At 38.7% G+C, this 23128-nt stretch overlaps 1 protein-coding gene across 2 annotated transcripts in view; it reads right to left on the bottom strand.

Annotated features, from left to right (window-relative positions):
* LOC6048784 overlaps positions 1-23128 on the bottom strand; it is an 87751-nt gene that overhangs the window by 42144 nt on the left and 22479 nt on the right. Inside the window, exon 2 of one of the 2 annotated variants that reach the window (XM_038253201.1) lies at positions 11448-11465. The exons of the other annotated variant lie outside the window; for it this stretch is intronic. Within the exon in view, the coding sequence (XP_038109129.1) occupies positions 11448-11465 (18 nt within the window). The remainder of the gene's footprint in view (positions 1-11447; positions 11466-23128) is intronic. 2 annotated transcript variants of the gene reach the window in all.

The following is a 23128-nucleotide window of genomic DNA, read 5'->3' as shown; positions in this document are numbered from 1 at the left end:
AAACCTTAATATCTTTTTGCAACAGCCTCCAACACCCATACCCCTATAGGTCAAAAGTTAGGGAATTTCATGGACCATAAGCCTACTGCATTAACTTTTTGCCAATCGCAGTTTTTCTCAAAGTCTTTCGATTTTTCTATTACAAATATTTTACAACGTTAGTTTTAGCCATGTAGGCCAACAAGGCTCTTTTTGGTCTCAATTTTGACATATTCGGAATCCAAATGCTGTATCAAGAAGACGAATGCCTCTTTTACCCCTAATCCGACAGAATGTTATTTATTTTAATTAATTCAAAATGGTATTTTTTCCAATAAAATTCATAAATCCAACACCTCAATCAAACGTGAAATTCCCGAGGATTCCGAATATGTCAAAAGTGAGACCAAAAAATATCGTCTTGTTGGCCTACAGGGCAAAAACTATCGTTGTAAAATATTTGTTAAAGAAAAATCGTAAAACTATGAGAAAAACTGCGATTGGCCAAAACCGTAGGCCTTTGGTCCATGAAATTCCCTAACTTTTGACCTAAAGGAGTATGGGGGTTGGAGGCTGTTGCAAAAAGATATTAAGGTTTAAAAAAATCAATTTTTAGCAGTACACAGAAAAAAAAATCAATTCTCGTAATCGTGAATTAAGTTCACAAATGTGAGAACCAAGAAGGAATTTATTCATGAGTATGGTGCATTTGCACTGTAAACGTGGTTCTCGCATTCGTGAATTTAATTCACGATTTTGAGAATTGTTTTTTTTTTGTGTAATTTGCAAAAGTCATGAAACCAATCAGGATGTTTATGGCACATTTTGAAGAGCTTAAAAAGTCCTTTCGAATGCAGCTAAAAGAGATGAAATTGATGCGAGCAATTTTAGGATTTTTTATGGTTTTTGGACCTCAAACTTCAATGCCCGTTTTACCTCACTTCCCATTGACGTAGAGGGCTCATCTTTGGCATGAGTTCATCTCATGAATAGACAAACAAACGTTGTAAGTTTCATCCTAATCGGAGCACCTAAATACGACCTGTTTCACATTGGAGAAAAACTCGCTCTTAAAAAGTTTTGAAATTAAATAAATTAGATTGTCAAATAGCTTTTGAAAAAATTGTTTATATAAAAGATTTTGATATTTGTTTCGAAAATAAAAAATAATCAAACTTAAATATTTTACGACTTGCTAATGCAATCATGAGGGAAAATAAACACTCAAATTCCGTTCCAGTAAACAACACCATGTGATGTTAATGTGTGTGCCATCACATAAATCCAATCCTGTGGATAGACGATGTAAATATTTCAACAGTTTGCATCGAATTTTATTTACTAGCAGGTTGTCATCCAGTTCGAAACGGAAATCGAATTATTACGCACCGTAGTGAATTGAGAGCCGGAAATTTTATTAGTTGTTTTGAAGTTGAGTCGTTTATTTATTTACAAATGTGGAAATACACTTGAGTGTGGTTTTAGGGTTAGGGTTAAGTTCGATTTGATTCATTGTTTGATTGCAATAAGCCAGGGGTGCCCAACCTTTTGACCCTGTGGGCCAAATTTGATTTTTCTGATGCAGTGGCGGGCCGGAACTAATGTTGGAAAAAGTAAACATTTTTTTCATAAAGTAAATTTTGTTAGGTTGTTTTAAGTAAACAAATAAATAAAGCAGTGTTGCAAATAAAATTCATGTATCCTGATTTTAAGAGAGAAAACCCAGGATATCTTTCAATTATGTGTATATTAAATTTATTTTCATTTGTTTTGGTTAAAATCGTATTGTAATAATTTTGTCTATTGAAATTAAATACGCTGATATTATTGACTTTAAAACAAATCTAATTTCGTCGTTGCAATTTTGCAATCAACGAAACAACATAAAATTTATTGAATTGAAATTTGGCTCTTCTTTGCGAAAAAAAACAGTTGTTGCGTTGTTGTGCATCTGTATTCAAATATGTTACAAAACATTTTAAAATGATATTTTTGCGATTCCGTCGTGAAACTACTTACTTTTCCTGTCATTCTTGAACGACGAAATAGCCTACTTTTCTGTACCAAAAATAACAGAATCGTATAGCAACACTTTTCAAAATAAATGCTGAAAAGTAACACTTTTCAGTACTCAAATGGGTGCAGAAAAGTTGAACTTTTCAGCACTTGTTTCGAAAAGTAACACTTTTTGAATTTTTTTTATTTAAACGATTTATTATATACATATATACATGATATACATGAAAATTTGACATAAAATTTCACTCAGTGTGTCTTTTGTGGAATTGCAAAAAATGTTGTATGGAACTCGTTGCAAAACTTGATTTTTTCAGCACTCTTCGTATTTATCCAACTCGGTGAACCTCGTTATATAAATGTACGACTCGTGCTGAAAAAATCCTCTTTTTGCAACTTGTTGCATAAACTACTATTAAAGCACGAAATTTAAAACAGTGTAGAATTTTTTTTTTCTGGTAGTTTTTTATTCGTCATTGTTAAAATTTCATATTATTTATTAATAAAATTCATGAAAAAAATCTATCGGATTTCTTGACGTATTTTGATTTTATTTTTGTATTTAAAAAAATAGCAACGATCTTTATTTTCGACATGATTAAATTGATTTTTTAAAGCTTTTTTGCCAGCAAACCTTTAACACTGAAAAGTTGCACTAAAAAAAACATTATTTTTGCTTATGAAAAAATAAATACATAAAATGATTTCGAGTAAAAACAGAAAAACTTTAAGAAATTTAAATTTAGTGTCTTTCAGTCTTTTTGCACATTTTTTAACTTAAATAATTGATTTTGAAAATATTAATAAAGAAATGATAAGAATTTTAAAAATTCAAACAAAAAGATTTTTTAAATTTGAAATTGAATAATTCAAAAAATACAAAGGCAAAATCCAAACAAAACAATGAATAAGCTAAATCTTATGAAGAAAGCAAAAATAGATCATATAAATGTTTTGTTCTATCTGAAAATTTAATCTCAAGATTATTTTTTTAATTTGAGACTCAATTTATTTATTGAGTGTTTCATGAACAGCCTTTAGGGCCAGTTATAGAACTATTTTCAAAATGCCATCGCGGGCCGGATAAAATGACCTCACGGGCCGGATACGGCCCGCGGGCCGGACGTTGGGCAGGCCTGCAATAAGCCATCAAAGAACTAATTAATTTCGTTATCGAGGTTCAAGTCCCTTCGAGGTCAAATTATCAGAAAATAGACCACACCTGGAAAGAAAACACAGGTTCACGTCAGCGTCGCTGAAGCAAATCGAATCTAATCATTCCTGCCAAAGTCGTCGCTTTTCGAAACTAGCTTATTCCATTACGGGAATTGTCTATTAAAACCAGGAGTGGTACACTAGAAAGGAAATCCACAGGAAATAGAGTCCCGGTTCTTTTCGGGGCGCATCCATTCTTTTTCCAGGATCTATTTTTGTACAAGTTCATGGCACGGGAAATGAGAAAGAACTTTGCTTCCAGAGGATTTTTGTTTGGTCGAATGGAAGTAATCAACTTTGCTGAAACATTACTGCTTTTTGCTAGCCAAAAACTGTGCAAACAATAGAAATAAACTGACTCTTTTTCGAGCATTCAAAGAATCGTCGATCATCGTACAATCATCCGAAACTGACCCGACTCAGTTCTGAAAACCATTTAAAATAAAATTCACTCGCAAAAGAGGGTTAGACTGTTGATTCCTGGTTGGTGATGATCAGTCTATGTTTACATTCCATTTGGGCCCAACACGGAACTGTTAGGGTGATCAATCATTTGATAAATTTAAGAATCCTTAAAATGTTTCGATGTTGATGACTGAAGTAGTCACTAAATTTAAAAGTTCAGACAATAAAAATAAAAATTTCTAAGCTATTTGATCACAACATTTCAAGTCACCCTAATGACAACCAAAAACTTACTAAAAAAAAGTATCAGCTCGGAAAAAACACGATGTGAATGCCGTACATACGACACTTTTATGTTCCTCCAAAACCCGCAAACAAGAATTACATCATCATGTTGGTTTGTTGAGCTGCTAAATAAACATGTAACGTCGGTCGTCGAGTCGATTCGACAACTGTTTTAGCTGGCTCAACTTTGATGGTGGTCGGATCACTAGAGAGAATCAACACAACCGACAAGAGCGGATATTTGAACGATACAATCATGCATCACCTTGAACGGGTTAGAATTCAGTTCTAACGTGGTTTATGTGCGATGTTTCTATTTCACGTGAAGGTGATTCCAGCGCGAAAATCATCGTCGTGAAAATGATTATGATATTGAAATTCCCCGACTTGAGTCGCACGGAAATGAGGGTAGCAATTCAATTGTTCTCCAACTACACCTAATAGCACTTTGTCTCAAAGTGACACCCACTGAGCTGTTGTTGATAAGCTCAGTGGGTGACACTGACTCCAGGGCACTACCGCACATCGTGACCTATAAAGTCTCCCTCCAAGACCTATTTAGCAAACATAGCCCCCCCCCAGGACTGAGCAGTAGCGGTCAAATCAAAACAAATCTTTCAAGTCACCACTTCAAAGCAAAATTGCCCACAAGATCTTGACGCGAAAAAGTGCAAACCAACACTATACAGACAGAGGCTGGGTCTGGGTCGAAACCGGTTCTGGTCAATTAATTCCCCTTCAAGACCACGCTAAACACCTTCAGCGTGGTCGGTTCGGTAAGGTACCTTAAGGAAGGGGTTGGGGGTTTGGGGAGGTCAGAGTGCTGAATGATCTACACGTAGATCGGGGTAGGAACGAGGGCCATTTGTGGGTTTTGTTTTGAGTTGTAAAATTGCGCGCGCTGACTTGGGCTTTTCCGAAGTTGGCAGGACAAAAACAACATCAACAAACCATCTTCGTCCCGTCCATCCGCTGGCAATGCCCTCGGACAGAAGAGATGACCCCAATTGATGGGCGCTAAGAATAGGTCTGAGGTCCACCCTCGAAGAGGATGTGGTGTGGTACGTGCCCTTTTGTTGTTATTGCTCTTGGCAGATGCATTGTTTGCGATAAAGTTTCAATTTAGGCTAATTCGGATGTCTGGAGCGATGAAAAAAGCCATGATTGGGGGCTTTATTGGTCACGGAGTTGTGACTGATCATTATTGCATATTTTTGTCCTTCCCTAAAAAACGCTGGTGAGTAGACTGAATTGCTCAGATAAATGAGGCAAAATTCACGACACAATAAATTGGCATTATGATTGTTGTATTTGAGCGTGAACAAAAAGCTGCATATAATTTCACGATTACGAAACAGAAGTAATCTTAATCCATACTACAGTCATCCCACATATTCGGAACGGTTTCCAGATCGGCCAATGTTCAAAAAATCATAGCAAATCGATAATTGAACTAAATGATTCGCTTTTACCTTCATTTGAAAGCTTTTCTTGCGATCTTTCGAATGCTGTATCGAACATCTGCAAATTTTAACTTTTATATGAAGTTTTTGAAGAATTACTTTGACCCTTGAAATCCACAAATTCGGAACACTTTTTTCTTACGAAAGTAAACAAAATTTGGATCTCTCCAGGAGTACATATTTATTACCAAATAATGACTTCACACACTGAAACCAATGAAACTCAAGCTTATGGATGTTTTATACATGGTTTGATAGCTTTTTTGTGAAAATATCAGTTAAATTCAGGTGTTCCACAATTGTGGGAGGCACAATAACATCCCACAATTATGAAACAGGCCATTTGGAGGCAGTGTTTTGCTGCTCTGAACAAAATAGTCTTGGAATGAAGTTTTTTGCTCAAAAAGTACTACTTTTACTAGTGAAATAGCAAGATAATGTCCAAATGAAGGCTCTAAAAATAGTAAGGTCGACAGAAAAGCTACTTTTGGCATGCTATTGACAAATCATCATCAAAGTGTTCCGAATTTGTGGGTGTTCCGAATATGTGGGATGACTGTACTTAGAATTGAAACAAACTTACAAGAAAAAATAGAACTATTTATCAAATCAAATGTTTAAATGCAGATAATCAAAGCATTCCTGTTGTAAAATTTTCTAATGATTTTAGAACTTTCTTAATCAATAAGAATAAATAATACAAACAACACATTTCAGATTTTAGCAGCGCCTTTTTTTGGCTTTTCATTCATATTCTTATTTAGTTTTTTTCTACTCTTTCATTAGAATTGGTGATTTTTAAATTTTTTGATTTGACTCCGCCAACTCACCCCAAATCGGAAAAATGTTGCCAGACCCCTCTTCGATTTCCGTGTAACTTAGCTCTAACTCTAACATATAACTTAGGCAAAAGTCAATTTATTTTCAAAATTCAAAATGCATCTGAAAGGGCTTAGAAAATGCAACAAAATGCAGGAAAAAGCATCCCAATTGGTTGAATCTGAAGGGAGTTATTGGCATTTTAGTGGAAAAATAGCATAATTTTCAAACTTAAATAAAAAAATGTTCCATCCAGATATAAACCCGCTTCGACCTGCAGCTTGTAGGGGACATCTGAGACTACCATTTGAGACTGAGAACGCTTTGGGTAAGGCAGTTTAACGTATTAAATAAACACTTTTTCTTTAAGTGATTTTTTTGGTTGTAATTTTTTGCTCGGGGGACCCCTTAGATCAAATTTTCCGGTAATAATTTCATGATATTCGTGTTCCTGAGACAATTTCACGATAGAAACATGCACAAAAATGTTTATTTTCATCCATTTTAACCCTTTAAAAAATAAAAGTTAAAAAATTTAAGAATCTGCCTTTTTTCTGGTGTCATCTAGTATCCTTGGAAACGAACTTGATTTTCAATAAATGTGAATCAAGGATTTTTTTTATTTTCATTTTTTAAATGGTTAAAATTGATGAAAATAACAATTTTTATGCATGTTTCTTATGTGAAATTGTCTCAGGAACACGAATATGATACAATAATCACCAGAAAATGGGATCTAAAGGGTCCTCCGAGCAAAAATTTACAACCCAAAAATTCACTAAAAGTAAAAGTGTTTATTTAATATGTTAAACTGCCTTACCCAAAGCATTCTCAGTCTCATATGGTAGTCCCAGATGTCCCCTACAAGCTGCAGGTTGAAGCGAGTTGATATCTGGATCGAACATTTTTTATTTTAGTTTGAAAATAATGCTATTTTTCCACTAAAATACCAATAACTCCCTTCAGATTCAACCAATTGGGATGCTTTTTCCTGCATTTTATTGCACTTTCTAAGCCCTTTCAGATGCATTTTGAATTTTGAAATTAAATTGAATTTTGCCTAAGTTATAGCCTTTTTAAGATTTTTGACGTTTTTGAACCACCAAACTTTGTGTCCCGATTTGCCCCACTTCCAGTTGACCTAGAGTGCTCATATTTTGGCCAGATGCTAGTTTTATATGTACAAACAACCCCTGAAAATTTCAGGCAGATTGGTGAGGTCGATGCGAGATGGGTATGCTTTGCTCGTGGACTCGCTCTTAAATCCGAGATAGGCTGCTCCCAAAAATTGCCTTTCCTCAAAAAGCACATTTTTCAATAGAGCAATTCTCTACGAAATCGGTCTTTTTTCTTAAATTTTAATTTTTATATTTTTTAATCCGACTTAAACTTTTTTTGTGCCTTCGTTATGCCCAAAGAAGCCATTTTGCATCATTAGTTTGTCCATATAATTTTCCATACAAATTTGGCAGATGGCCATACAAAAATGATGTACGAAAATTCAAAAATCTGTATCTTTTGCAGGAATTTTTTGATCGGTTTGGTGTCTTCGGCAAAGTTGTTTCATATTTTAACATTGAAAATCGGACCATTAGTTGCTGAGATATCTACATTAGAAAATGGTGTGTAGTTTGGGTGGGACTTAGAAAACAACAATATCTCAGCAACTAAGGGTTGTATCAACAAAGTTCAAAAGTGCAAAATATAGAGAATTTTCTCTTGATTTTCTCAGCTTTTCAAAAATATTTTTTCAAAAGTGGGCAAACATGTGCACTAATTTAAAAAAATGAAAAACTTCGACTATTTTCAAAAAAGTTACCTAAAAAAACGAAACTATTGGCACTACGCCCCCCCGGGGCATGGCCTTCTCAACGTGGGATTTCTGCTCCAGCGCCTCTGACGAGACAGGAGAAACCGGGACCGACGTTTTACTTCACCATCCGATAGAAGCTCAGTGGATAAGGCGGGAATCGAACCCGCGTCTCATAGCATCATCGGGATCGGCAGCCGAAGCCGCTACCCCTGCGCCGCGAGACCCACCTAAAAATGGATTTAACTTGAAAACGGTGCACTTTATCAAAATTTCACTGAAGTACTTTTTGATTGCAAATTTAATTTTACATCGAAAAATGAAGTTGAAAAATTTTTGCGACCAATTTTTCGATTTTAAAAAAAAAATAGTATTGACTCAAAGATTTTTTGCACAACCTCTAAATTTCTGAAAAGTTGGCATTTGATGTCCTCTAAAATACATCAAAAAATAAAAAAAAACAAAAATAGAGTTTTTTTGCAAATCAACTTTTAGTGACAAAAAATTAAATAAAAAAATCATCAAAAAATTTTTTTAACGTGTATCATTATTTTTCAGTAAAGTCCATATCCATACCTACAACTTTGCCGAAGACTCCAAATCGATCAAAAAATTCCTGCAAAAGATACAGATTTTTGAATTTTTATTCATCATTTTTGTATGGCCAGCTGCCAAATTTGTATGGAAAATTATATGGACAAACTAATGATGCAAAATGGCTTCTTTGGGCATACCGAAGGCACCAAAAAAGTTTCAGTCGGATTAAAAAATACAAAAAAAATCGACCGAAATCTGAGAGAACTGCTCAATAATCATATCTCAGGAACGGCTGGACCAATTTTAGACTGCCAAGTTTCAAAATAAAGATCATTAAGGGAGCGTTCTTTTATTACGTAACGCGAAAAATCGGACTTTTAGACCCCGTCCCCCCCCCCTCGTAACAAAATTTCCATACAAATTTTAAAAATTTTGTATGGAGCGTAACACGGCCTCCGAACCCCCCTCTCCCCCTCTACTGCGTTACGTAATAAAAGAACGCTCCCTTAGTTAGGTTTTAAGGGAAAAAATGTTGAGTTTAGAAGAAACTAGCTGAATATTTGAAAATATGCTTTTAAAATTTAATTTGCTGATTTTAAGGTCTCGGGATCAAAGAGTTCATATCAGAAAATATTTTTCCTTGTTTCTTTGTAATATTTTACATAAAATCATAGACAAGTCTGTGATAAAATATCCATTAACAGTATATGGAGATAACTATGATTTTTTGAACATAAAACCGGGTTTTTACATGCGCTACACGCTAAAAAATGTGAGTGAAGAAAACGAAAAAAAAATCAACCTGTTTCACTAAAAATTCAAAACCAAACATATAAGCGATAACCTTTACTTATTTGGGTATTCAAATTGAAATACAGTTAAACCACGCATAGTGCGCAGGCGTTACGCTTTGTATTTCTTCGTATATTTGCAATCATTTTGAAGAAAATCGTAGATTGAAACAAGACCAACAAATTGCAATTACTGCATAACTGTGAAAACGCTTTTTAGAAGTATTAATTTAACGTTGAAGTGCTGATATGCCAGCATTAGTTGTCCGATGGAATCACATGCTGTTCCCCGACTGAAATAAAAGTTCTCTATTTTTGCAATCATCTTTGACATTTAATAGTTGAGAATTACAGCAGTGTTAAAACAACCTTCCATTTGATTATTTTTACCATTTCGCTTATTCTACACTCAAAATCTGTCCTAGAGATGAAACGAAATTTCAATAGAACAATATTTTCAAAAGTCATATCTCCATGTTAGCTTTTCTCTCTACTAACGTTTGAACATCAGCACAAAGGGGATGCTAATCCAGCTGGCTGAACCAACCAGGACGCTACAACACAAAAAATAGACAACCCACCACATTCAAAGGTAAGCTGTCACATATTTAACCACACAGAAAATTGTTTTAGAAAAATCAATAATTTAAAACAACAACAAATAGATTTCAATAATCAGTTTATGTTGCGGTGAATCTTGTTTTAGTAACTATGTCCAACAACTGTTCACACACCCCTAACCCATGTGAATGTCTGTGCAATCGTGCTGAAACATTTTCCAGACCCAAATCGTGACATTGACTTTCCACACGCATTTTTTTTTTTTTTTCAACTCGTTTTGCAATATTCACTTTTTCGCCCGTCGCCGCGGCACGTCAACCGGCTCACTCACACGCGTTACGCTTCGCGCCATCTGTGAATATTATTTTTAAAACACTCTGGCGCATATTTTTGGCATCATCTGCTGCTGCTGCTGCGTGTGTGTTGGATGTCTTTTTTTATGTTTTTTTCCTAATACTATAGTGGCAGTAACCGCGTATGACGGATGAAATTTGTTTTGAGTAAAACCAGGACCCATACCAGCGAGGGGGACCCAGCTGGGCGTGGACTTTTAAAACCAAAGGAATGTTCGACCAGAATCGGGGTCATGGACTTCCGCATTGAATCTCAAATCGAAAATCGACAACTGTCCAAGAAAGTGAAATTCGCCGAGTATGAATTTGATAGGCATATTTGGGTAATTAAACCTTAAACTTCTTGTTTTTTGTGAAAAAAAGAAATCATTTTTCCAATTTTCAAATAACTTCTCAATTTATCTGTTAACAGAAACTTCCGGTAAAACCAGTGTGAAAAGCACCATGCGTTTCCTCTCCTCATGTTGATCCAAGCCGAGATCCAAACTCTATTTCGAAATCGAATCGCGACTCACTTAATCATTCGCATCACAGATTGTGAGTAATTCATTTTTAATCGCTGCGATTAATTATATTCCTACCCTCCGGAGACAGTGGCAGTTCACATTCTTGTGCGGACATCACATATCTAGAGGCGCTACTCACCAGAGTTCGAACGCTAATCAACACGCAAGTAGTCACGTTCAGCCAGTGACTATAGGGTGGTGTTGGAATTCGTACTAAGATTGACATCGTAAACCCGCCCAGTAGCAGCGCCATGTGACGTGAAGGTATATATGATATATCACAAAGTCACAATCGCACCTAGTGCTGTGTAATGAAAAAAATGTCTTGGAATAATTACACATTTAGTTCAGGGTGGGTACGTGAAATAATTATCCGGTGTGGCGCGAAAAATCACCGCGATTTCGTGGAGTGGTGATTCCCAAAGCATTTGTAGTTTGAAGGAACCATTGATTAAGATTGAACTGATTTACCGATGTAATAATAAAACTTTAAAAAGCAGCTTATTCTTTCACTTAAACTGCTTCCCCTATTAGAAACACCCTATTCAGGCTGTTGTCCCGATTTGCTTAAGTTTACGGTAGTTAAAAAAAAAGAAATCTAGATTTTTGTATGTTGTGTAACTTTTCCTAAACCAGCGTGAAATGTGGTTCGGTGTTGTGCATACTAAGCTTAAAACATGCAATTAAACTTGTTTCCTTTTACTCACCGCCATAATTAGGAACCTCTGGAAAAGTAGAATTAGTTTTATTGTAAACATGTCAATAATTGCTTTATTTTAAAGTAGATAGGAAAGAAAAATACTAATGGTTGATACAGAAATCCATTTATATCCCTTCAACACAACCTCATTGCTATTTTAAATGATTTTTTTTTCAATTTTTTTTCTAATTTTTTTTATAAAAACCAATGAGCTATATGGCCCTTGTACCATGGTTAACATTATTTGAAACATACCTGAATATAATTAAAAAATGAATCGAATTTTTAAACAGCAAAACTCACAGAATTTATAAAAATATTTATTATATTTTTATTTTTTTCAAAAAACTTAAAAAAACTTTCGCGGTTGAAATTTTTTAAAGTTTCCAGAAAAAATACAGCATGGCCGTTGCAAATATTTTTAAAAGAATATCAGTGTTGAAAAATCGAAGACTATAATTAAATTGGTTTATGTTCCCTCCTTCAAAATTGACTTCAAAAATCAGGGGCAACAATTTTTTTTCGAAATTTCTATGACACTCGCTTACATTTTATATAAATCAAAAAAGTTAAAAAAATTAAATTATAGGCCACGGATTACACATCTCCAAAATTAATACGTATTGACGAAAATGTTATTTTTGCGAGATAAAAAAGTTTTTGCGGTGATGTACATTGGAATAACAGATCAAAATATTTATAAACGAGCCCAAACATGCTAAAAATGATTATCAATGCTGAATTGGACATTTTAGACTGTTTTCAGTTGATTAGATTTCAATTTCCAATGAAATTCTCAAGTTTCTTGAAATAAAAAATTGCCGCCTGATTTTTCGGTTCAATTTTGAAGGAGAGGAGGGGGAGGTGACAAAAACTTAGTTTTTTTTTGCAACGGCCTTAACTATTTTTTCACTTAAATTCAAATTCCTAAAATTTGTTATTTAAACTATCGAAAATAGTGATTTTTGTAAAAAAAAATTAAATCTTGCACCTAAAATTGTTTTGACCTGATTTTTTATGTAAAATCGAATTTGCTATCGAAAAGTAATTCGCATTTTTTATTGATTGATTTCTTTTGACCAGTTTCAAAATACAGTCGACTCTCTGGTTGTCAATATCCAAGGGACCGTCGAGGAAGAGAATCATCAGTTTACAGAACGATGCAAAATGAAGACTCGATTGAAAATATTTTTTTCTTGATACCCAGCTATGGGAGAGAATCATGGCAACGTCCATCAAACAAAAACAAACTAATGTCAAACACCCTTCAAAGCTTCGTTTCGGCAAGAAAAATGTCTATGCAAGCCATGAGAAAGTGAAATTATTGACAACCGGAAGAGATTTTTAAAGCAAACAGAATCCAAGGGACCGTCGAGGAAGAGATCCTTCAAGCAAGGGAAAATATCGAGGAATGAAGATAATTGAAGTATGCAGATTGAAGGGACTGAAGAATTCATCGATAGATGGAGAATTATTGATATCGAGAAGATCGACAGCCAGAGAGTCGACTGTATAGCCATTCAAAGTTATATTTTATCCTATAAATTCCATTTTTTTACATTTTAAAATAGTGTAAATGATTGTTCACTCCTAAAAATATTTTTTTTCAAAAATTTCAGAAAATTTCTTTAAAAAAATTTAAAATATTATTTTCGAAGAGATCGGAAAATTTCACGAATGATTTATATTTTAACATTGAAAATCCGACCATTAGTTGCTGAGATATCGACATCAGAAAATGGTGGGTCCAATCTGCAATGTCTCTTAGACAATTTTATAGCAAATTTTCGGAGCTTTTAAAATAATATTTTTGGAAACGGTCCCTCATGGTCACTATTTCTAAAAATCAAAAAACTGCAAATATTTCGCTGAAATCGAACTTTCCGTGGCTATATCTTGAAAACGGGACCCTATATCAAAAAATAAAGCGCTTTTCGATTTTAAATTCAATTTTACATTAAAAAATTAAGTCAAATTTGTTTTTGCATGAAATTTCGATTTTTTCCGAAAATCACTATTTTTTAAAAAAATTATAACTCGGTGGCAGATTTTTTTTACCATACTTCTCTATGACTCAAAAGATCCGGGTTTATGGCTCCTAAAACGTATATAAAAATCTCGAAACCCAGAAATTACGTATTTTGCGAAATTGAGTTTTTGTGAAAAATATAAGTTGATAAAAAATCCTCAAATTTTGTTTCCATGTACCTATTTTTTCTCCCATAGTCCCCAACAATCCCTAAACTTTGCCGAAGACACCAAATTTGTTGGAGATTTAAGCTGTCCACTTGTCTGTGGTAGATTAGTAAACAAGAAGAAATGAGTAAACGCCCTTTAGCGTGTAGCTCAACTCCTGTCAGATATTTTCACTCTGCTGTAAACACTCTCGAATGTAACTTTGACAAACGTACACGCGGTTTATTCCACTGCCGCTCCACCTTTTACAGGTTATGGGCCTGTTCGAACGCGTTTGTTCGAGTTAAAAAAGTTTTTCGCCGCGAGTTTTCGGAAGTTTCGCGATCGAAATGTCCACGGGCGGAGACGGAGCTGATGCTCCCGGGCGCGCTGCCACAAAGCAAACCCTGTCGAATCTGCCGCCGATGGAGCTCCTGATGGGCCGTGAAAACTGGCCGGATTGGAAGTTCGCTGTGCAGACGATGTTGGAGGTTGAAGGCCTTTGGGACGCAGTTGAACCGGCAGCAGGCGCCGTGGTCGACCCGGTGATGGACAAGTCGGCCAAGGGGCGGATCATCCTCATGGTCCACAAATCGAACTTCCACCACCTCAGGGGGGTGCAAACGGCGAAGGAAGCTTGGACGAAGCTCGAAAATGTCTTCGAGGATTCCGGATTGACTCGACGGATGGCGTTAATCAACAAACTGACGTCGACGAGGCTGGACAACAGCGAGTCGATACAAGCGTTTGTGTCCGACATCCTGGATGCCGCACACCAGTTGCGCGGAATCGGCTTTGACGTGACGGACGAGTGGGTCGGATCGTTCCTGCTCAACGGATTGCCAGCATCGTATCGTCCAATGATTATGGCCTTGGAAAATTGCGGACAAGCAATCACAGGGGATCTAATCAAGACGAAGCTGCTGCAAGAGGTGTCTGTTCCGTCGGAGGGGGCCGCGTTCGCAAGCAACAAGCAGCACAAGAAGTCGACGAAAAGCCACCAGAGCAATCCACCCAGCAGTCACCCGAGCACATCCAAAGGACCGAAATGTCGGCGCTGCCACAACTACGGTCACATCGCTCGTGATTGCAAGATGAAGGAGCCTAAGAAGGACGGAAGTGCTTGGTGCACCGTGTTGTCGGCACTCAACGAGGAGGATGACAACTGGTACTTTGACTCCGGCGCATCGAACCATTTTTCGAAGTCGGACGCGATGCTGGAGGATCTTCAGCAGTATGGAGGAACCGTGGTTGCAGCCAACAGAGGGGCGATGAAGGTCGTGGCGAAGGGGCGGATGCAGCTCACCCCGAAAAGTTGCCCGGATTCCCCGATCGTCGTGAATGACGTGCAAGTCATCCCGGAGCTGTCATCGAACCTGCTGTCAGTCAACCAGATCGTGAAGCGAGGCTGCACGGTAATCTTCAACTCCGCTGGAGTGAAGGTGCTGAACTCGGACGGTGACGTCATGGCAACTGGAACTCGTTACCGGGAACTGTTCAAGCTCGATCTGCGATCGCAGGAAACAAAGAACGCACTCGCTTGCTCGTCTGCGGTTAGTCTCGAGGTCTGGCACCAGCGCCTGGGACACCTGAATTTGCCGAGCGTTCGAAAGCTAGCCAATGGACTCGCCAACGGGATCAAGATCGTCGGAACCGACAAGGAGGACTGCAAGGTGTGCCCGATGGGGAAGCACACACGACAGCCGTTCAACAAGAAGGGTTCGCGCGCTACCGGGATGCTCGATGTGGTTCACACCGACATCTGCGGACCGTTCGAAGTGCCATCGATGGGCGGAAGCAGATACTACATCCTGTTCGTGGACGACCGTTCCCGAAAGATGTGGGTGTTCTTCCTGAAGACGAAGTCGGAGGAGGAAGTCTTGAGAACCTTCAAGGAGTTTCACCGGATGGTCGAATGCCAGTCCGAGCGCAAGCTGAAGGTGCTACGAAGTGACAACGGGAAGGAGTACGTGAACAACGGTATGAGAAGCTACCTGAAACAGCACGGCATCGTGCACCAGACGACGAACCCCTACACCCCAGAACAAAACGGCATGTCCGAGCGCGGAAACCGCACAATTGTTGAGCGCGCTCGATGTCTACTGTTCGGAGCTGGACTGGAGAAGAAGTTCTGGGCGGAAGCCGTGGGAACAGCTGTTTACCTGCTCAACCGGTCTCCCACGCAAGGTCACGAATCGACGCCGGAAGAGGTTTGGACACGCAAGAAGCCGGATTTGTCGCACCTGAGAGTCTTCGGCACCAAAGCGATGGTCCAAATCCCCAAACAGAAGCGACGGAAGCTGGACCCGAAGTCGCACGAGTGCATTTTTGTCGGCTACGACGAACACGTGAAAGGGTATCGGTTCTACGACCCGCAGTCACGGAAAGTCTTCAGCAGCCGCGAGGTCCGCTTCATCAACGAAGGCGTACTGGAGAAGCAGGAGGATCAACGTCAAGAGCAAGTGGTACGGCTGGACATCGAATCGTACGTGCCGCCGACAGCAAGTGGTTCGCCGAATCGCTTTGTGGAAATCGACGACGCCGCCGAGAACGAGCTGGAGAATCCCGACACGGACCGAGTCCCGGATGTCGACAACAGCGAGGACGAGTTTCTCGGGTTCGAGGAAACAGCTGACTCAGTGACCGACGTGACCTCCGTGCTCCCACCGCAATCATCTTCAAATCCTCCGTTGTCACCGGAGTTGAGGCGCAGCGGTCGGGAGCACAAACTTCCAGGCAAGTACGATGATTTTCATGTTTCGCTCAGAGGTTTGCCGCGTCCCAATCCCTTACAGGAGGTCGAATCAACCGATACCAGCGACGACGACGCCAGCGAGGACAACTCGTCGGAGGAATCCGATGACCCGGTCCCGCCGAGTCGCGACACGAGCTGCGTGGTGGCCACAGCCAGGAGTCTGGCAGTCGACGGCGATCCCTTGTCTCACAAGGATGCGATGTCTCGAAAGGACTCTGCAAGCTGGAAGAAGGCCATGTTCGACGAGTACGAGGCGCTGATGGCGAACGACACCTGGACGCTGACGGAACTACCGAAGGGCAGAAAGGCCATCAAGTGTCGGTGGGTCTTCAAGACCAAGCACGACGCGAGTGGCAATGTAGATCGGCACAAGGCGCGGTTGGTTGTGAAAGGATTTTCGCAGCGAAAGGGGAAGACTATGACGAAACCTACTCGCCAGTCGTACGTCACAGTTCCCTGCGATATCTGTTCGCGCTCTCCGCCAGATATGACTTGTCGATGGACCAGATGGACGCCACAACCGCCTTCCTGCAGAGCGAGTTGGAAGAGGAAATTTTCATGGAGCAGCCACCTTGTTTCGAGGACCCGACCAGACGCAACCTGGTCTGCCGCTTGAACAAAGCGCTCTACGGATTGAAGCAGTCAAGCCGAGTGTGGAACGGAAAGTTGGACGCCGCACTGAAACGTTTTGGTCTGCATTCCTCGAAGTACGACCCGTGCCTGTACAACCGGATCGCCGACGGAAAGATACTGTTCGTCGCAATCTACGTCGACGACGTCGTGATCGTTTCCAATGACAAAGGGGTGAAGAACGAGATCAAGGCCAAGCTGAGCAGCACATTCCGGATGAAGGACTTGGGACCTGTCAGCAGCTGCCTGGGCATCCGCGTCACCCGCGAACAAGGCTGTGTCGCGCTGGACCAGCAAGCATACATTGAATCGATGCTCACCCGGTTCAACATGCAGAACGCCAAGCCCGTGTCGACATCATCGAACCCGTGCGTGAAGCTGATCAAGGAGATGGCGCCGAAAACGGCGGACGAGGCGGAGAAGATGAAACGAGTTCCATACCCCGAAGCCGTAGGAAGTCTGATGTACCTGGCCACCTGTACTCGGCCGGACATCATGCACGCAGTGAACCAACTGAGTCGTTTCAACGCAAATCCTGGGCCGAAGCACTGGGAAGCAGTCAAACACCTGTTCCGGTACCTACGAGGCACGTGTGGGTTGAAGCTGCGTTACAGGAAGCACGGCAACACAGAGCTAGTCGGGTACGCCGACGCAAGCTGGGCATCGGATTTGGACGACCGGAAGTCAACAAGTGGCTACATCTTCATGCTGCAAGGAGGTGCAGTTGCTTGGAGCTGCAAGCGACAGCCGACTGTCGCGCTGTCAACCTGTGAAGCCGAGTATATCGCTCTGGCTGCCACTGTTCAAGAAGCTTCGTGGTGGCACGGATTGTTGGCTCAACTGGGACGAAAGCAACCGATCGAGCTACGCTGTGATAACCAGAGCGCCATCTGCATCGCCAAGAATGGAGGTTACACGCCGCGTACCAAGCATATCGACATTCGTCACCATTATATCCGTGACGCCCTCGACAAGAAGATCGTGCAGCTGACCTACGTCAGCACGGACGAACAGACGGCGGACGGCCTGACAAAGTCTCTGGAACGGATCAAGCTGGAGCGCAACCGATCAGCGATGGGGATCAGCGGATCAGCTTAAGGAGGTGTGTTGGAGATTTAAGCTGTCCACTTGTCTGTGGTAGATTAGTAAACAAGAAGAAATGAGTAAACGCCCTTTAGCGTGTAGCTCAACTCCTGTCAGATATTTTCACTCTGCTGTAAACACTCTCGAATATAACTTTGACAAACGTACACGCGGTTTTATTTCCACTGCCGCTCCACCTTTTACAAAATTGATCAGAAAATTCACTCAAAATTTACATCTGTTTAAATATTAATTGTAGGACATTTTGTGAACCTTTCGAAAAAAAAAATATTTTCGCGAACACTATCTTAAAAAGTCAAAAACCGAAATTTATCGGACAAAATTAAACTTTGAATAGCTATATTTTGAAAACTGTGAACTTTTCATAAAAAGTGAGGTAAACAAATTTGAAGAACAAGATTTAAATTTTTACAAAAATCACTGCAGTGGGCTCTCTGGCTGTCTTCTCAATATTGCTCCAGCTGTCAAAAAATCTTTCAGTCCCTTCAAATAGATAATTTTGATTTTTCGTTCCATAATTTGATAGCACCTGATCTCGACGGTCCCTCAATATCGACAACGAGAGAGTCCACTGGATTGAAAAAAAATCATAGCTCGTCTGCAAAATTTTGGTCTATACTTCTGAATGGCTTAAAAGTTGCTGGGTTTTAACCCATAAAACATATGAAAAATATTTCAAAAACAAAAATTACGGATTATGAGAAATTGATTTTATGTGACAAAAAAGTAGTTAAAAAATCTTCAATTTTTTTCGTGTGCTCATTTGTTCTGAATAGTCCTCATCAATACCTACAAATTTGCCGAAGACACCAAATTGATTAATAAATTAACTTAAAAGTTACAGATTTTCGAATATTTACGTACCATTTGTATGGGTGACACAAAATGGCTTCTTTGGTGATAGGAAAGGCCTCACAAAGTTTGAGCCAAATCAGTAAATACAAAAAATAAAAATGGTCGAAATCGTAATGTTTTAACGGAGATAAACCCAGAACAATTTTAAGAACCCTGAACACAAAACAAAACTATGAAATTGCATCACGGAAATCGATGAAAGGTCGGGACATATTTTTCCAATGGCGTGTAAGTTGGCAGTGAATCTTGATCTTGATGACTAATTGAATGTATCTTCGATGAACTACGAAGTAATTTCCTCTTCCGTGGCATATGAGAGGTCAACCGAAGAAGGATGTTGTCAATTTTTCGGCTTATCGCGAACCGTAACGAACTAGTTTTAATTAGCATTTCTAAAGGAAGTAACGCATCAATCATGCTTCGAATGACGTATTAATTTTAACCCTCTGCTGTTCATTGGAATGGAATTCAATATCACTGTTGTAATTCCAAAAGTAATCCAAGAAACTACTTCAGAATGACCTTTGGCACGGCTCAAATCATTCCAAGCTCGTGTAATAACGTTCAATTTTCTCCGCGGTTGGCCACGCCGTAAATCATTCCCTTGCGTGATCGATGTTTTAGATGGAAAATTCCAGCAACTTATAAACTCCTACAAACACAAACACCTAGCTAGTGCGGGCCCCAGTGAGAACAATTCACATCACAACGACACGAGATCGTCCAACCGGGCAGCGGGTGGCATTTAGCAAAATTTCCCGCGCGATACTCCAAGAGGCAAATCAATGATTCACACTGCTGGGCGGTAGAACTTACACCACATATTTGCGATGAATGGGGCAACAGGTCCGAACTCGGCGGACTCTTGGCGGGTTTGACTGACTCCGGCCCTGATTGGAAACAAGTGTGCCTCAAACCGCGTCATTTGTTGGCCCATTAACGGCGGAGAATGAAGTTCCCTGTTGATTTTCTCACAGATTCTGAGCGGGCTGGACCGTGTCAAAACGTCCCGACAGGGGTCTTGAGGTGCCACGTGCATAAATCAATATAGGACTGCGGTGTGTGTTGTTATTACGATATTTATATTCAAAACAACGCGTCCAGCAATGATAGTAATTAATCTACGATCAACCGTTAGACCTCGTGTTGTACGGATTGGAAAATAAAAAAAAAATATGCAAAATGTGTTAAATTTCCAAATTTGACCATTCGTGAAATGATGACTTCACCAAGAATATATCACTGTCAGATCAGTCCCCTGTCAGTTACTGCATGGGGATGCTGGTCTAGAAGTGTCAGCCCCGTTGCTCAATGCAAGCCACATGCCGTACACGGAGTCAACTTGGCTGCTGAAGTGCACAAACCGTAGCCATAAAGGCGCGGTTTGTTTGAAGATCGGATCTGGGTAGTCGGGCGTGTGAAGTACATTTGACTACTACCAACTACTTGCTGGATACTTGAAGGGGGAGCAAAATATAGAGGTATCGCTATTCGTGACAGGGGATGATTAATTCGTTCGACTGGCAGCTGAGAGAGGTTATTTGAATTAGAGAAGAGATGTTACACAAGAGCAATTAGGTGGAGACGTACGTTATATGGAACTGGAATAAAACTCATAAATTGTGAACGATTTGTTTGTGCAAACAATACCGTCACAATCTAACAAAAAACTCAAATGTAAAATTCTGTTTATACTTTATAAATGAATCCCATAATCTCATTGATTAGAAAGCAAATGCTTGAAACTTCTTCATAACCTCGCAAAATGCAATAATATGAAAAAGGTTAACAAAAAAGCATACAATCGTTGTTTGTAGAAATGTATTTTTAATTTTTAATTGCTATTAGCACACAATTGTCAATTTTATTACAAAACTAATTATTTTAATGGAAGCAATTTATCTAAATGAACCACCAAATATACACAAAAAAATTCTTACAAATAAAGCGGTGATCAGCAAAGATAAACTGTTAAATTTATTTACAACCTTTCTACCACAATCTTTTGTGTAATTCTAGAGTGTAATTTTTTTAAATGGTCTTATGGAACTTTTTTGGCAGTACGTGGCCGAATGGTTACGCTGTCCACTTTGTAAGCGGATGATTCTGGGTTCGATTCCCATGCTGCAACCTTCCATCGGATGAGGAAGTAAAATGTCGGTCCCGGCCTTGGTTGTTTAGGCCGTTAAGTCATTCCAGGTGTAGGAGTCGTCTCCATGCCATAAGTACAAATAACACACCAAACCAAGCCTACTCCGGTGGAATCGCTGGCGGCGGGTGGACACACAATCCAAAGGTCGTCAGTTCAAACACTGGGGTGGAAGGTTCCTTGGAGTAAAATGAGGTTTGGGTGCTCTCCCCATTCAAGCCTTCGGACTCCTAGGTTCGAGCAGAAACTTGCAATAGAGACCACAAAAGACCCGGGGTCGTTAATGTGGATGGTTTGATTTTTGGAACTTTTTTTTATTCTGGTTTATGACAGTTTACTAATTCCCCTTTAATAAGGAGTGCATATTTGAAAACACTCAAAACAAAAATAGAACCAATAAATAAAACGAAGAAACAAAGAACGAATCGAAGAATCGAAAAATCCAAAAGTCGAAGAATCGAAGAATAGAAGAATCGAAGAATCGAAGAATCGAAGAGTCGAAGAATCGAAGAATCGAAGAATCGAAGAATCGAAGAATCGTAGAATCTGAGAATCGAAGAATCGAAGAATCGAAGAATCGAAAAATCAAAAAATCGAAGAATTGAAAAATCTAAGAATCAAAGAATTGAAAAATAGAAGAATCGAAAAATCAAAAAATCGTAGAATCGAAGAATCGAAGAATCGAAGAATCGAGGAATCGAAGAATCGAAGAATCGTAGAATCGAAGAATCCAAAAATCGAAGAATCGAAAAATCGAAGAATCATAGAATCTAAAAATAGAAGAATCGAAAAATCTTAGAATCAACGAATCGAAAAATAGAAGAATCAAAGAATCGAATAATAGAAGAATCAAAGAATCGAAAAAAAGAAGAATCGAAGAATCGAAGAATCGAAGAATCGAAGAATCGTAGAATCGGAGAATCGGAGAATCGAAGAATCGAAGAATGGAAGAATCGAAGAATCGAAGAATCGAAAAATCCAAAAATCGAAGAATCGAAGAATCGAAGAATCGAGGAATCGAGGAATCGAAGAATCGAAGAATCGAAGAATCGAAGAATCGTAGAATCGAAAAATCGAAGAATCCAAAAATCGAAGAATCCAAAAATCGAAGAATTGAAAAATCGAAGAATCATAGTATCTAAAAATAGAAGAATCGAAAAATCTTAAAATCGAAGAATCGAAGAATCGCAAAATCGAAAAATCCAAAAATCGAAGAATCGAAAAATCGAAGAATCATAGAATCTAAAAATAGAAGAATTGAACAATCTTAGAATCAAAGAATCGAAAATAGAAGAATCAAAGAATCGAAAAATCGAAAAATCGAAGAATCGAAGAATCGAAGAATCGAAGTATCGAAGAATCGAAAAATCTAAAAATCGAAGAATCGAAAAATCTAAAAATCGAAGAATCAAAGAATTGAAAACAAAAAGAATCGAAAAATCGAAAAATCGAAAAACCGAAGAATCGAAGAATCGAAGAATCGAAGAATCGAGGAATCGAGAAATCGAAGAATCGAAGAATCGAAGAAGAAACAAGAAACAAGAAACAAGAAACAAGAAACAAGAAACAAGAAACAAGAAACAAGAAACAAGAAACAAGAAACAAGAAACAAGAAACAAGAAACAAGAAACAAGAAACAAGAAACAAGAAACAAGAAACAAGAAACAAGAAACAAGAAACAAGAAACAAGAAACAAGAAACAAGAAACAAGAAACAAGAAACAAGAAACAAGAAACAAGAAACAAGAAACAAGAAACAAGAAACAAGAAACAAGAAACAAGAAACAAGAAACAAGAAACAAGAAACAAGAAACAAGTTTTTCAACGAGTTGATTACAACATTTTTTGATAATCTGAAAAACACCGTTTAAATAAAAAAATATTGAGAAATGTGACTAATCGATATTAATGCTGAAAATTTCAACTTTTCAGGACCCAGTTCCCTTTTTTTACTGATATTGAAAGGTATTAATTTTCTATTCTGTTATTTTTGGTATTTTATTTTTCGCAAAAAAAAAAAC

Source organism: Culex quinquefasciatus, chromosome 2 (genome assembly GCF_015732765.1).
Source record: "Culex quinquefasciatus strain JHB chromosome 2, VPISU_Cqui_1.0_pri_paternal, whole genome shotgun sequence".
In the NCBI taxonomy this organism is placed as follows: Eukaryota; Metazoa; Arthropoda; class Insecta; order Diptera; family Culicidae; genus Culex; species Culex quinquefasciatus.
The sequence above is the reverse complement of the archived record's forward strand: the minus strand, read 5'-3'. Positions and strand labels throughout refer to the sequence as shown.